This window comes from Cucurbita moschata, unplaced genomic scaffold (assembly GCF_002738365.1).
Source record: "Cucurbita moschata cultivar Rifu unplaced genomic scaffold, Cmos_1.0 Cmo_Scf00083, whole genome shotgun sequence".
NCBI lineage: Eukaryota > Viridiplantae > Streptophyta > Magnoliopsida > Cucurbitales > Cucurbitaceae > Cucurbita > Cucurbita moschata.
The window spans coordinates 417,578-432,951 of NW_019268599.1; the positions used below are offsets into that span (position 1 = coordinate 417,578).

The following is a 15,374-nucleotide window of genomic DNA, read 5'->3' on the forward strand; positions in this document are numbered from 1 at the left end:
TTGTGAGAATTGATCGTGAAGATCAACCCACACTTGATGAGCTGTCTTGGCGTGAATAATGCCTTTAGCGATATCTGCTTCAACGGAATGAGTTAACCAAGATATTATCATACTGTTGCACTGATTCCAGAGTTCGAATTCGGTTGAATTTGCATCTTGGGACGGTTCCTCAATTGTGCCATCAATGAAGCCAATTTTCTTCTTGGCAATAAGAGCATGCATAACTGATTTACTCCAGGATTGATAATTTGCTCCATTTAATTTGATTGGAACAAGTGAATATCCTGACTGATCAGAGTGATGAATATAGTACGGATGTGTTAAATCAACATCCGAAATTTTGAAGCTAGATTTGGCTGATTCTGCCATAAAGGAAATTTTGATATTTAAGAACACCAAGATCGGTGCTCTGATACCATGTTAAGAATGAGAAATAGAAATAGAATTGAGATCGAAAGTATGATCTTCATTCAGGTTTACCACGTTTAAATAGGATACAAACTATCAACTAATACCTAAAAATAGAAAAATATATATCTAATTAAATCTGGTAAATAAATAAAATATACGGTTAATCAAATCTATTCTAACAGCTTCCTAAATATCTAAGATATATTCTAACTGATTATCACGGCAAAATATCCTCTTAATACTTTTTGGTATATTAAAATGTTTTACCTTTTTAATAGAAATTATATTAGAAAACCCAGATTATCCACTAAAATATTTTTTAAAGGAATATTTTTAGAATTATATATAAAATGGAAAGAATTACGTGGGATGAGAAATTTCATAAGGATGAAGAATGAAACTTGGAAGAGACAAAACACATAATCAGCGCAAAACTCAAGATTGGAACTCGAAACTCAAACTTGAATCAAACAAACTCCTCACAATATGGAGTTTGCGATGCTCTCGAACAATAGGAGAGTTAGTGACGCCTTGCATTTGAGGAAACAAAGCTAAAACTTAAAGCAATCGATGTCCTTCTGAATGCATCCACTTGCAACGTCTTGTTTCATGGATTGACTAAGTTATTTCATCACTACGTTTTATAGTTGTTCTAGCATGTCAAGAAGGTCAAAATTAGGGGGGAAATGGATTTTTTCAATCTTTTCTAGTTAGAAACCCCTTTCATTTTCTTGTGTTTTTTTTTCTTTTCAGTCTATTTATGTTTTTCTTTTCAAAACAACTTTAGAAGGATTGTATGGACGGTTTAATGGGTATAGACTTATATGAACTCATGATGTTTTTTATTAGAACTTGTTTTTCTGACTAACGAGACTTCACTGCATAACATGTAAACAATTTTTTAGTTCTTCAAAGATGTGAGACGTTACATCTTGGACGTTGTACATGATCCATTGCATGCCTTAAATACACATTTCAGCAAATGGGAAGTTTTGTGAGAGAATCTTTGCCATCAAGATTCATGGCTCTCCAACAATTTATGCGGTTGACATTGGGTTCACTTTTCCGTTGTACTGTGTTGGTGAGAATGAATATGAATATGCTAAGACACATCTTGTGGTGTAGAAGAGAATTAGGAACTCTCTATCGAATTGCTTCCAACTACCAATTGTCTCAAGTTCCACATCGATGTACTAATAAAAAACATTCCATTTTAATGTACAAAATACTTTACTAGTAAATTTTCTCGAGTGTCAGTGTTCTCACATGTCTCAACAAAGTGAGCAATGTGTTGTTTAAAATTGCATTTTCCATCAAATTATTGGAATTTTGACGACTAGTACCTAGTAGACATTCTCACATTCATGATCCTCGTAGTATACAACGAAGAGGTAGGAATAGTTCACTGTACTGAGTTTTGATGGAATTCATGATCATGTCTTGATGATATTGGACTCATACTTCAGTGTTGCTGTTGATCTTCCTGCACGACCAACTTCTCTTTGTTGTGACTTTTGACAATAGGAGTTTGACCTGCTTTCAACAATATTGAACTTCTCTTTGTTGTGACTTTTGACAATAGGAGTTTGACCTGCTTTCAACAATATTGAACTTCTCTTTGTTGTGACTTTTGACAATAGGAGTTTGACCTGCTTTCAACAATATTGAACTTCTCTTTGTTGTGACTTTTGACAATAGGAGTTTGACCTGCTTTCAACAATATTGAACTTCTCTTTGTTGTGACTTTTGATAATAGGAGTTTGACCTGCTTTCAACAATATTTTGACTCTTTATTGTATTGACCAAGGTGCTGATTTGCTTATGCATCTTTATCATTTTTTCTTTCACAATGCTTATTTTAGTTGTCACAATGGACACTGCGTCAAATCGAGATCAAACAAGGGGTTATACCTCACACGAAACTTGTCATCTATAGATGCCTGGAAAGTTTCACTACTTCACTTGTAATGATAGGATTTTCTTTGGTTGAAAATCAATCATCAAAGAAATCCTTCTCAATCACATTACTTCACCTATCTTTGAGATGAGAAAGAGAGAGAGATAGAGAGGGTTCGACATGCTAATTTGTTCACACTTAACTTCTAAAAGAATGTGACGCATGAATAAAGTTATATTTTGTATATATTTTGTAAATGCTTTATAATTTCTAATATGTTCCACTTATTTTCTCTCAAACTAGACAATTTATTCTCGAGTGCACATTTATTGTTGGATCAACTCTTGAATTGTTGATCTTGTTGGATCAATTTTCAACTTATAAGTCAATCTATAATGTTTAGAGACCAAATAGACTTAAATCTAAAAATTTTAAAAATTATTAAAAGCGCTTTAAAAAAGATAAACCGAATAAAAAAACTCAAAATTCAAAAAACTAAACTTCCAATTTAACCTATAAAAAGAAAAAAAAAAAAAAAAACATGCATCTAACCTATTATTTGATGACAATTTGGAAGAGGAATAGGCTGATTCTTCAATAAATTTAATACACGTACAATGCTAGAACTCAATACATATATGCACAAGTTATAACATTCACAAATCTAATCTAAGATGTACCTAACTATGATAAAAGTTTTACACTACAGAAGCTATGTGACAAAGGCTGCACTCTACTTCCTTGAATTTGGCATGGTCTAACTTGGATACAATAAATTACATCCACAATCTGGATAACAGAATACCGTGCAAACTACTCATCTGAACCTGAACCTTCTCTTCTTTCTGAACATTCATCAACATCCTGCAGCTCGTCCTCACTGAACATGCTTCCATCACTTGAATCGGAAAGCAGCCCGACATCGTCATCAGTAAACATCTCTGTCTTGCGTCTTTTCCTAATATCCTTTATACCTTTCCCTTGAAGAGCTAATCTTCGTTTTCGAGTGTTCCTCTTGCGTTTTGGAAACTCTTCTTTATGAGACTCGAGGCCTTTATTTTCTGCAACCTTTACAGGTCTCCCTTTACCGTATTCGCTATCCTCAGATTCTTCAACATCGAATTTCCGTCTTTTCCTACTTGAATTTGTCTGGCATTCAAACATGTCTCAGAATTAGATAACAGTTGGAGTAGTTAACTGAATAAAGCTTTCTTTTTTGAATGACAACTAAACAGCACCTAAACGATGTTTCAAATATAAGATTATAAGACTTCCCTGATCTACATATCAGAACCTAATTCAACACCCATACAAGCCAATATAAATTCCCAAAGCAAGCTGACTTTCATGTGAACCGTGTCAACTTAATTTCAATACAAGGTTAGCACTTACAAATTTATTTGAGGTCTCGTAGATATTCAAAAAGTTATTCCTTTGGATCTCCGTGAACCACCTAATCACAATTGATCTACCTTCAATGTGAAAGTAGAATGGAGAAAAAATGAACAAGAACAGGCTTGAAGCGTTTTAGTACGTTGGAGTTACAAAGTTGAGGCTACATTTGGTAAATAGGTTTGTTGTTGCAAACCACGAGTATGCTAATCTCACGAGCAACATACCACCCACGCACTGTTAATTAGACTCAACTTTTATACTAACATACAGACTTCACCATTTTTTCTTTATATGGGGGAGGGGAAGGAAAATCCTAGCCTATAAGGAATCACAGAAAGAGAATAGCAACTAGAGCAAAGACTGCTGAGAATAAATCACGAAAAAGAAGAGAAGGTAGCATCGTGGGCAGCTACTCTAGAAGTTCCATTCTTTCTCGTGAGTAGCTACAGAGAGAGGAACTTCTATAGTACAAAAAGATAATGTTATTTCTTTGGTTCCAATTTCACAAAAGGAAAGATTCTTCTGATGCTCAACCAAAGGGGCTTCATTCTGTCTTTGAATGGGTGGTTGCCAAAAAAGAAAGAAAAAAAAAAGTTAAACAATTTGACACTTGGTTAAACAAAATGCTCAAGAAAAGCGAGTATTGCATTCGGCTTGCCCATCTTGGAATATTAAACACATTGGAAAGACTAAAAGTACAATATCTAGCATTGGTGATGAATCGTCCATTTCTGGGATAGCACCAGGAGTTTCTTTTCAAGATCCTTGAATTGGCCTGGCTTTTAGATAAAGGTCAAAGGAAAATATCCTTCAACTTCTATTTGGCGTACAGTTGAAGAGTTAAGTTAAATGACAGAGAATGAATGCTTAAAGCTGTTGGAGAATTTAGGATGGAAAGTGACCAAAACTTCTATTTGGCGTACAGTTGAAGGGTGAAGTTAAATGATAGAGAATGAATGCTTAAAGCTGTTGGAGAATTTTGAATGGAGAGTGACCAAAGAATCCATAGAGGAAAGACTTCAAAATGATAAGAAAGATGGGATTTCCTAAAGAAATATGCTTGTTTTTTGGTGTTTTCTTTCAAGTTTCTAGTCCTTTTTCTAATTACTCTCACAACCCAAGCCGATCCTACGGAATGGGCAAGGTCCGTATTGATTAAAAAGTTGAAATTATAGAAGATCAAGCTCAAGCAATGGAACGAGAATGTTTTTGGTCTCCTAGATTAGAGAAGAATTTTCTCGAACACTATCGCACAACTCGATGAAAAAGAGTGGGCTGAAGGGCTCTCTTTAGAGGAGGTTAAGGAGGACCCAAATTATAGATCATTGATGCGAAGCTGAAAAGATAGAGATGGTGGAAACAAAAAAGTAAGTCCAAATGGCTCAAGAGAGAAGGCCAAGGAGCTCGATGAAAAAGAGTGGGCTATGGAACTCATTAACGGAAGTTGAAAGAAGGATCCTAAAGCCCAAATGGCTGTCGTGATTTTGAAAGAAGAGAGGAAATGGAAACCAAGTCAAAATGCTCCAATGAGGATGACAAGAACTCCTGCTTCTTCCACTAACATGAATAATGCTAAAAAGAAGAAAAGCCTTGCTATGGAAATTGTGAACTCAGAAGGAAGAAGCTAAAAAGTGGATTCCACTTCACAAAGGACCTTTTTCTGCTACACAAGCACGTGGGGTTTAATAGCTAAATATTGCTTTTGGATAAAGAAATGGTATGAAGCCAAGATGGGTAATAGAGAGAAGCAAGAGGATGACAGGATCGTTAGTTGCCCTCTCAAATCTACCTTCCAAAGGCTTAATAGTGTAGCGTAATCAAAAAAGTTTTCCAAGCGGATTCTAGACAGTGAACACTCCATAGCAGTGGTTACTTCACAGTGAGCTCTCTCACTCCACACCTCAAATGAAAGTTTTTTTTTTTTCTCTTTTTTTAGTTTTGAATAAGATACAAACTTCTCATAGAAATAATGAATACAAAAGTGTTCAAAAGGCTTAATAGTGTAGCGTAATCAAAAAAGTTTTCCAAGCGGATTCTAGACAGTGAACACTCCATAGCAGTGGTTACTTCACAGTGAGCTCTCTCACTCCACACCTCAAATGAAAGTTTTTTTTTTTTCTCTTTTTTTAGTTTTGAATAAGATACAAACTTCTCATAGAAATAATGAATACAAAAGTGTTCAAAGGAAACAAGCCCCCAAAAGAGTGAAGGTAAAAAACAACATGAGTAAACTTGAGCTTAAAACCTAGTGAGGAAAATAAACTCATCCCAATTCATACAAATATCACTAGAAGAATAATTAGCAAACAAATTAGAAAAAGAACACCAATGAGATGCTTTGTATATAGATATCATTCCTTGAAAAATGTGATACCAGATCAAGGTCCCTAAAAAGGTGAAAGTGTTCCTTTGGATCTTTATTCAAGAAAAATTGAACTCTTGTAATCCAATCCAAAAGAAGCTCCCTATTCTACTGGTTTCCGCAGTTTCCTATTGACTGGTACACATCAAGTCTGAAGAAAGTGTTTTCAAAGCACAACATGCACCCCAAGGGGCAACAAGTCTCTAAACTGCCTCAAGGTGAGAAGCAATGAGAATGTATTTTCCAAGTGGCGCGCTCAGTAAAATAATAATAAAATGTCTATATCCATTATAGATTTATAAATTCTCGATTTTTAAAACACGAAATATTAAACCAAACAATTTAGTATTTAAATAAAAATTAACTCGAGTAATTTTGAAAACTAAGAGTTTTTTTTTTTTTTAAAGGGTAAAATAGGGGGAGGAATGTAAAGTGCAGCTAGTGCTCGTTTGGTCCTAGAAAATGTAAGAGCCTTTTTTCTTTTCTTCTTTTATTTTCTCCTCTTCCGACTCTTTCTCTCCTTTTCTTCTTTTTCTTCTTCTTCAACTGCGTATGTCACCACGATCACACATTCACAGCAACTTAAATGCGGAAATGGTGAGGACATTGGTGCTTGTCTAGGGTGCATATGGGAGATGATCATACCCCTTCCATTGCCCTCATGTACCTCAAAAACACAAATAAAAGTAAATTGGAGAGCAATCATAACCTTTTCTCCGTTGCCCTACCACAGTTACTAGTCAGTCTAAGCTCCTTCATTCCTATGCCTCAAACAGGTGCTTCTCAAAAGTATGTGAAGTCGTTCTTTCTCAGTTGTTGGATGGTTCCCTTTCGAGGGCCAAGTGCTTGTTTTTTTGGTCCAATGTGCGATAATCTTTTGTGACTATGGTTCGAGAGAAACCAAACAGTTCTTAAAGGGGCAGAGATTATTCTGGAGGATTTTTGGGACCTTGTAAATATGTGTTCTTCCACGGGGTGCACCCTATTTAGAGATATTGTGATTATGATCTTGTGCACATCTTAAGGAATATGGAATCATTTTCTGTAACCCGCTTTGATTCTGTGGGAATATCTCATTATCCATTTTGTAAGGGCTTCCTTCATCAATATATGTTCAGTTTATTAGGAAAAAAGAAGGAATTACTCGCTCGATGTAATCAACTCTCTCGCAAGTTCAGTTTCTTAGAAAATAATATAATTAAAAGTTTGGGTAGTTTTTGCTAATTTCGTTACTTTTTCAGCAAATGAATTTTTTTCTATGCCATGGTTAGTATTTGAGGGTGGTAAGCCTAAAGTGAATCTTTGTAATCATTTAATTTAATCAATGTAAATTATGAAGAGTTATTTTTGTTTTAAAAAAATATGTAAGCTCAGCATTTCTGCAAAGGTTCTTGAAGTTGAGACATGTAGCATCATACCATTCTATTCCCATTTATAAAACTAGAGGATTATAAACTTTTCTTATTGAAACACTGTTGCAGACACATAGCAATGGCTCAAATACAAATCACAGGCATACCTTTGGACCACGGTCAACCAGTCTAGCCCACTCATGTCGGTTCCTCAAACAATCAAGAACAGCTTGTGAATGACTCGAATAAGCATAGCGCTCTCCGTTGTGCTTCCTCAGGTTATGCCAGTGCTGCAAAGAAAGCAATTGCACCGAAAAAGGAAAAATGAATATTCTATAATACACCAAACAAATAGTGAATCGAGATGCATACATATAAATATTAAAAAAAAAAATCTGCACATCAGAAGAAGCCGTACAGGCAAAACAGCATTACATAGTTCTTCATAGGTCATACGCCTTCCTTGGCTCATAATTTCATTGATTAAGCCTACATAGAAATAAGATGAGAACACAAGGCAAAGATGTTCAGAATTTTAAAATTAGTTAATTTTATAAGAAAATTTTTATACTTATAGTTCAGTTAACACGTACCAGGTAAAGTTGGATGAACAGGGCCTTCTCCAACCGTGCCTGTGTCATCATCAGATGTGTTTCTTGGTGAATGATGTATGGATGAATTATTATGATCATTTGCTTCCATTGATGAAGATGGGCCACTACTTGCAGTATTTGTAGCATAGGCTGAAAGAAGACCTTTTTTAAGAGCATTCAATCTTGAAGGAGATCCATTTTCTTCCCTCTTAGATGCTTCTGCGGAATTACTTGCAGTATTTGTAGCATAAGTTGAAAGAAGACCTCTTTTATGTGCATTCAATCTTGTAGGAGATCCACTCTCTTCCTTCTTAGATGCTTCTGCAGGATTACTTGTCTCTTGCCTTCTTTGATCAGGGGAAGACAGAATTTCATCAGTTCTTTTAACATCGTCATCAGGCTCATGGGAACTCCGAAATGTGTCTCTCAAGGCATCTCTGTTTTTCATTCTAGAAGCCTACAAAATATAACCACAAATATTTTACAGAAAACTCTTAGAACCAACACATCTGCATATCTAAAAATAGAGCTAAATGGTACACATAATATTCATAGGAGTGAGATATTGACATATATTTTACCGATGCATAATCTCTTCCCCTAGAAGAACTGCGTTTTATTAGCAAGCTTGTTGCATTTGAAGAACCCAACTGTGGTGAGCTGCCTGTCTGACGCAATCGTGGCACACGAGGTACTCTAGGTGAGCTATTGAGCTCCTGATGCAAAAGAAAGGCAAGCTGCCAAAAGCCACAAAAGTTATATATGCAAAAAGTAATATCAAAAGCCTATTAACACAATTCACGAGAAGAAAATGAAAATGTTTAAAAACCTCTTCATCACTCAGCACAGCAGGTGGATTTGTAGTTGCTGGAGGACACATAGCTGTTGCATGACGCTGATTGACCTTAGATGGAAGATGGTTTGGCTTGTCACCTCTTTGTGGTAAACATGAGCTTGAAACCTTGTTGTGTGAAGTTAAACCCTTATGATTGAGATGCGACTCAATGGACTCACTGTAACCTGGACTATCTGGTGCATTATGTGCCAAAGATGTCTTAACCGTTGAGAGCACAACAGAATCTTTTACGTGCAATGTGTTTCTTTTTGAAATAGGATCTTGCAAGTCCCTAACTGAGTATAATGAATTGGCAGCGGCATTTAAGCACTCTTTTGGATGCTCTTTAATTCTTCTCCTAGGCAGTTTATCCCTTTCTTCAACTCTGTCAACGCCATTTGAAGAATATTCTTTCCTACTACCACCACAACTTCCGGACACTGCCTCATGTTTGGCAGCAGTACCTTCTAGGTTTTCAGGATCTTCAGGTGTTAAATCATTGGACATGGATGGTTTAGAAATTATAACATTTGACGATGCAGGGGAAGATTTTCCAACACATAGTGTCGCTTTGTGTTGACTAGGTAATACATGTTGGTGTAAAGCCATTCCACTAGATTTTGATGGCTTTTCATCACCAAATTCAGAGACATTTTGAGGTTTCAAAGAATTAATATGTACTGTTGTGCTGCCTTCTGGACAATCCCACTCCTGTTTAAATACACATGGATTACTACGTTGTTCATCAGCCTTTTCAAGATGATAATTGCTAGCACCTTCAAAGCTTTTTTCTGCCTTATGGCTACCCACTTGCAAACCGCACGATACACCACCAGAATTCACCTTATTACTTTCAGGCATACGATCATTACATTTCTGCATCGCTGTAGCATCCGAATGTGCCGAAGCCTGGAAGTTTAAGGCTCCTCCAGATACATCAAGTTGCTTATCTATTTTAAATTTGGCATCTGTATGGGATGAATCAATTGAATTGCCGCAATTAACATCATCATGAATCTTATCATCCTTGCTTTCAAGTTTAGTGCTACCTAAGCTTCCAACAGAAGGCTTGACAATGGTCCTAGAAAATCCTCCATCATCCGAATGGTCAAGAGCTGTACCACCTCCCTGCAGTTGAATAAGTAAGATTAAGAGTTGCCAAAGATCGAAAAGAAACACAGAAAGAACACGATCCCCAACACCCCCCCCCCCCCCCCCCCCCCCCCNACACACACACACACATTCTTGAAGTATTCAGCATGTGTTGACCTTGCTGGATGACATATTCTAGAGGGTAAATTCATCAACCGCTTGCATGAGGATATCAAAATGGAGATACGGATTGGGCCACCTATTGGGTTGATGTTATAAATGTGGATGGTCCATAAAATTGAAGAAAAGCTACAGCATTCAGAAGAAAGTTGCCTTGAATCCAAAGTATGGAAGCCCAAGCCATGATGTTAGTGTAAAGTCCATTAAGTATGGGGCTGTTTCCATGATGTACAATTTCCATTAACCAAATCTATCTGGGTGTCAGATTTAAACAGGGAGGGATAGGAAGATCATAAACACCACCGTTCAAGCTTAACAGAATCCAAGCGTCAAAGCCGTCGAGTGGAAGGGCTATGATTTTATTAGGAAGAACACTTTACACCTGAGCATCGCTGCAAGAAAAAAAAAAAAAAATACAGGTGATGGTGATCCACGATTTTGAGGAAGAGGGTGTCAAGGAAGTGGCTATGCAAAATTTGGGGATGACTGGTAAAGAAATTGAAGATGAAGAAAAGGATAAGATAGCAAAATCGGCTTTGCATTCGATGGTGGAGAAACAAAATTTTATTCCACAACCTTGGGGTGAAACAGAGGGATACAGTGTGATGCTAGGAACTGAGGCTTCCGTGCGTGGAAATAAGATCTGTAAGCAAGTGGTGTTGACAATGGGAGAAACAACTACAGCGTAGGAACTTTTGCCAATTTTTTTGGGAAGTGCCAATTTAGTTTTCAGTGTACAGTGGCTTGCAACGTTGGGGGATATCACAACGAATCATTAAAATCTGAAGAAAAAAATATTCATGCGAGGTAAATCTTACAAATAATATCCTTCTAAAAAGGGGATCCCACGTTGGTGCATTTGCAGGTAACATTAAAATTCTCGATGAAATCGTCAAAGTTAGAAAAACAAGGGTTTCTTGTACAACTAAATGTGTTATGGAAGTCGGGTGTTGAAGAACCATGGTCACGTGTACCTACGGTCAGTGCTTCAAGCTTATGCTTCAGTATTTCAGCCATTCCCGAGACAACCGCTCGTGAGAGAAAAAGGATCATGGAATTGAATTGTTGTCGGGTTCAACTGCTCTAGGCAATGTTCATCCCCATAGATAACCCAATTCCAAAAAGATGATTGAAAGGTTAGTTGAGGAAATGTAGGTGGCTGGGATAATTCAACTGAGTAATAGTACATTTTCTAGCCCAATTTTATTAGTACACAAAAAAAGATGGAAGTCGGAAGTGGATTATAGAGCTTGGAATAAAGTCACATTACTGAACAAATTTCTCATTCCCATGATTGATGATTTGCTAGAAGAACTTCATGTATCTGAAGATTGATCTGAAGTTGGGTTGATAGCAGAAAATTTCTTGAAGTCAGCTTTTCGAACTTAGGAGGGTCACTAAGACTTCTTAGTGATGCCTTTTGGGTTGAGAAATGCACTAACAACCTTTTAAGTATGGATGAAATTGGTATTATGTCCATATTTAAAAAAAAAATTGTACTGTACGGTGTTTTTTTACGAAATTTTGGTGCTCAATTTTTCGTTGAACGAGTGTGTGCAACACTTGACAAAAGTTTTATCCGTACTTCAAGAGCATCAGTTGATTGCTAATCAAAAGAAGTGCCAATCTGCATTGCAACAAATCAAATATTTGGGGCATATTGTCTTGGCTCAGGGGTTCCTGTTGATCCATCCAAGGTGTCTGCTATGGAAAAATTACCTTTGCCTCAGAATTTGAAAGAATTAAGGGGCTTCTTGGGATTGATAGGCTATTGCCGCTAGTTCGTGGAGAACTATGGTACCATTGCTTTCCCCTGACGCAACCATTGAAGAGGATCGTTTTGCCTCGAAAGAAGAAGCACAAAGGCTTTCTTTATTTGAAAAAGGTAATGGTTTCCATTCATGTGCTTCAGTTGCCTGATTTCTAAAAGGAGATTGTTGTGGAAGCTGATGTATAGAGTTTGGGGTGGGAGTCATTTTGATACAAGAGTCACGACCTAAAGCATTTTTTAGCTATGCTCTTCCACCTTTGCATCGGATTAAAATAGCCTATGAAAGGGAGCTTATGACCATTATCATGGAGGCCTTATATGTTGGGTAAGCACATTATTGTTCAAACATACCAACAAAACTTGGAAGTTTATCTTTGATCAACTTATGGTGGCGGAAGAATATCAAAGGTGTTAAATCCCCAATCAATCCAAAAACTTAACTTGATGGGTATAGTAAATTTAATTTATCAACATTTAAACTCTCTCTTTCACTTATGAGCTTGAAAAAAATTTCAGAGGCTCAACAAGTGAAAATCAACATTAATTGAGGAGGAAATGACATCACGGTTTGAACTCAACATCTCCTACTCGGATACCATGTTTAATCACCAACCAACCTAAAAACTTAAGAAGACAATAATTCAGTCAATAATTTCTTTGGCAAGATTTTTTTTGTTGCAGGGTGTCTCAGTGTTTGGAGGTGTGGTTTGGTGAAGCTTTGTCGGGATGGTTTTGGCAGGGAAAAGCTAAAGTGCTTTGAAGGAATCTTGTTAGGGTTATTTTGTGGCTTCTTTGGAAGGATAGAATCTTGAGAGTACTCTCATATAAGGCATCTTCTTTCAACTTTGGGAGAGAGGATGTCTCATCCCTTTGTCCCTTAGATTATTTTGTTTTGGCTCTTTTGCCTCCTTGAATGAAAGTCTCTAGTTACTTATTAAAAATAATAATAATAAATTAGTTAAATTAAAATTTTCTAAAAAAAAGTCTTATCGATATTGAAATTTGCTTCCACCAGTAGAACTCATCATTGAATTTTATTCAATTTTTAACAACATTTGAGCTCCTTCCGAGAGAATCACATTAGAGTATATCTTTTGTCTAAAAGAGTCGCATGAGATGCTTACAGCAAATTTCCAACCATCCTTTTGGTAAAAAATTACTTATAAGCAAAAGAAGATTTAATTTGAAGTTTGTGCCTCATGTGGAAGAAGACATATACCACTAATGCTATGCTTCCAAAATAAAACCAGGAAATGCAATATAAATACTTTTAGAAAAGACCGACGTACCTGTTTCACGACAATGTTTCCAACATCTTTCTTTGCAAAGAGGGGCGGTCCATCATCCTCAATTTTGGTGGAATTCTCAACCGTCAGAGAAACTTGCACTCCATTTTCGTCCATCGGTCCAACTGCAATGGTGCTGTTGTTTTTAGATATCTCAGAAGATACGACACCAGGAGAGAGCTCACAACTGTCTCTATGGTTATCATTATTTTTATTTGCTACATGATATGCATTTGATAATTCTCGATCCACCATTTCCCTTGAACTCTTGTTCCTAGGATTTTCACTATTGCCCCTCGCATGCTTCTGATCTCTGTCTGCCAATTGTTTTTCATCATTCATCGATGTAAACACCGGTTATAATAAAAGAGTGAGAAAAAAAAAATTGTCCCTGATGTGAAAACTGCACACACTTCCCACATAATAATTTAAGATATCAATTCAGTAAGTATGAAGATGAATTACCGATCTTAGAAGCATGATCAATTCTCTTTTTCAAGTTTGTCACCTTATCAGAGGGCGTAGACTTCATCTTCCCAGATTGATCTTTTGATACCAAGTAGTCTTCCGTTTTGCACTTACCAGAATGTAGCAGAGGTCGAAGAAAGCTTTTCTCCCTCACACCATTGTCAGGACACCTATCCAAATCTTCACTTACACCATGTTTTTCACTCAAAAGCCCATTCCTGTCACATAAAACATCCCCAGATTTGCTTCTCACACCAATCAAAGCTGCCACAGGGGTACCCAATACATTGTCCTTAGACAAAGAGAAAAGAACACCAGCACATTTGTCAGCAGGATTCTCATTTTTCCCATTATCTGTATTCTCGTTCTGGTCCTCATCCCAACAGGGGAACTCCCGGTACTGAAAATTAAATTTCTTTGGAACATACCCAGTGCAGTTCCACAGCTGTGGAGTAAATAACGATGACAACCCGCTGAATAAAGCAGGGTCACCACCTGGAACGCCATGAACATGAACTCTTTCCTCAATCGGTATGTCTGTCCAAAGCCTAAACGGACGCTGGGATGGGCCATTACAGACATATGTACTCTCCATGCTCATGGTTTTGGTAGGAAGTTCAACCAATAACTGCGCAACCTCGGTCTCCTCACAGTCATTCCTCTCATTCTTCCTCTTACATTTGTCGCAAACAAAAATATCATCTCCCTTCACGTAACGCGAACACCTTGTGTGCACCCAAACGCCACATTCATCGCAATTAACCATTTCTTCCCCGTCATCAAAATTGACGCCACAGATGCAATCCACAGTCCACGAACCATTAACCCAATCATCAGGAGGGTCCATACTCTGAAGGCGATTAGACTGCCCTTTCATACCTATTTCAATGCCGAACTACCCAAAGTGCCCAGAATTTCCAACAGAAAAGGTTTAAACAAACACCACAAACCCTAACTCAATTTCCAGATTACAAAGAACAATTCCAAAAGCCAGAATGCAAGATTCTATTTTTTAAAAAAATCAAAAACAGTGTTCCAACAAAGGCCAAACAAGATTAATCTCGTTCCACGTGGGTATACCTGGAAATTACATAACGATTACGACGACAAAGACAAAGGATACTAGAATTCCGCGTTCAACGAAGGGCGACTATTGTGTAGAAGCAGAATCGCTCATAGAATCGATTGAATTACATCCGCAGATGCGAAGAAGGCTTCTCTGCCACTGCCGGATCAGTAAACAAAGAGGCTCGGACTTCCGTGCAGCCACCGGATCTGTGAAACCGTGAAAAAGTAATACATCCTGGGCAAACACGGTATGAACAATTTTGTTAGTGTATTTTATTGTTTATTATTTGTCTCCAGTTTTAAATTTTCAGATTTAATATTTCAATTTTATTATGACATAATAATGACAAGGAGAATAACACGAAGACATCTAATTAGAATATTCAGACATGAAACAAAATATTCCTAATAAATTTGTAATTATATTCTTAATTTTGTCATTTATTTTTTTGGTTTTTGTTATTTTTTTTAGAAAATTTATTCTTTTTTTTTTACAAATTAGTTTATAAAGAGTGGAAGTACCTACAATTGTAAGATTTATTTTATCTCTTAATAGCGGTTATACGTGGATTCATAAAATTGTATGCCTCGTGATATTAACATAATATAAATTTGAAGTTTTTTTTTATAGTTTAACCTCAATTTTATAATTTTAAAGAATAAA

The 15,374-nt window shown here is 36.6% G+C and overlaps 1 protein-coding gene across 4 annotated transcripts; it reads right to left on the minus strand.

The window, feature by feature from the left end:
• Positions 1-2,877: 2,877 nt before the first annotated feature.
• Positions 2,878-14,987, minus strand: LOC111438872. Of its 4 annotated transcripts, XM_023076697.1 has the most exons (9): positions 13,640-14,987; positions 13,178-13,491; positions 8,840-9,973; positions 8,583-8,747; positions 8,011-8,467; positions 7,836-7,906; positions 7,585-7,707; positions 3,701-3,761; positions 3,355-3,457 (listed from the first exon to the last, which is right to left on the minus strand). In XM_023076697.1, exons 1-8 carry the CDS (start codon positions 14,517-14,519, stop codon positions 3,735-3,737), a joined length of 3,171 nt encoding a protein of 1,056 aa, XP_022932465.1. In that variant the 5' UTR covers positions 14,520-14,987; the 3' UTR covers positions 3,355-3,457; positions 3,701-3,734. The 4 variants fall into 4 exon arrangements, with proteins under 4 accessions (XP_022932464.1, XP_022932463.1, XP_022932462.1 ...); XM_023076696.1 differs by lacking the exon at positions 3,701-3,761 and having other exon boundaries at positions 2,878-3,457; positions 13,178-13,299; positions 13,640-14,985; XM_023076695.1 differs by lacking the exon at positions 3,701-3,761 and having other exon boundaries at positions 2,878-3,457; positions 8,592-8,747; positions 13,640-14,985.
• Positions 14,988-15,374: the final 387 nt, after the last annotated feature.

What these genes read in the sequence shown, in the direction of transcription:
- LOC111438872 (XM_023076694.1), bottom strand. Translation starts at nt 14,519, where the DNA reads ATGAAAGGGCAGTCTAATCGCCTTCAGAGTATGGACCCTCCTGATGAT. An exon ending in CTGTGCTGAGTGATGAAGAG is followed by an intron (nt 8,748 to 8,839) that starts GTTTTTAAACAT and finishes GGCTTTTGGCAG; the next exon opens with CTTGCCTTTCTTTTGCATCA. An exon ending in TGGTTGACCGTGGTCCAAAG is followed by an intron (nt 3,458 to 7,584) that starts GTATGCCTGTGA and finishes TTTGAATGCCAG; the next exon opens with ACAAATTCAAGTAGGAAAAG.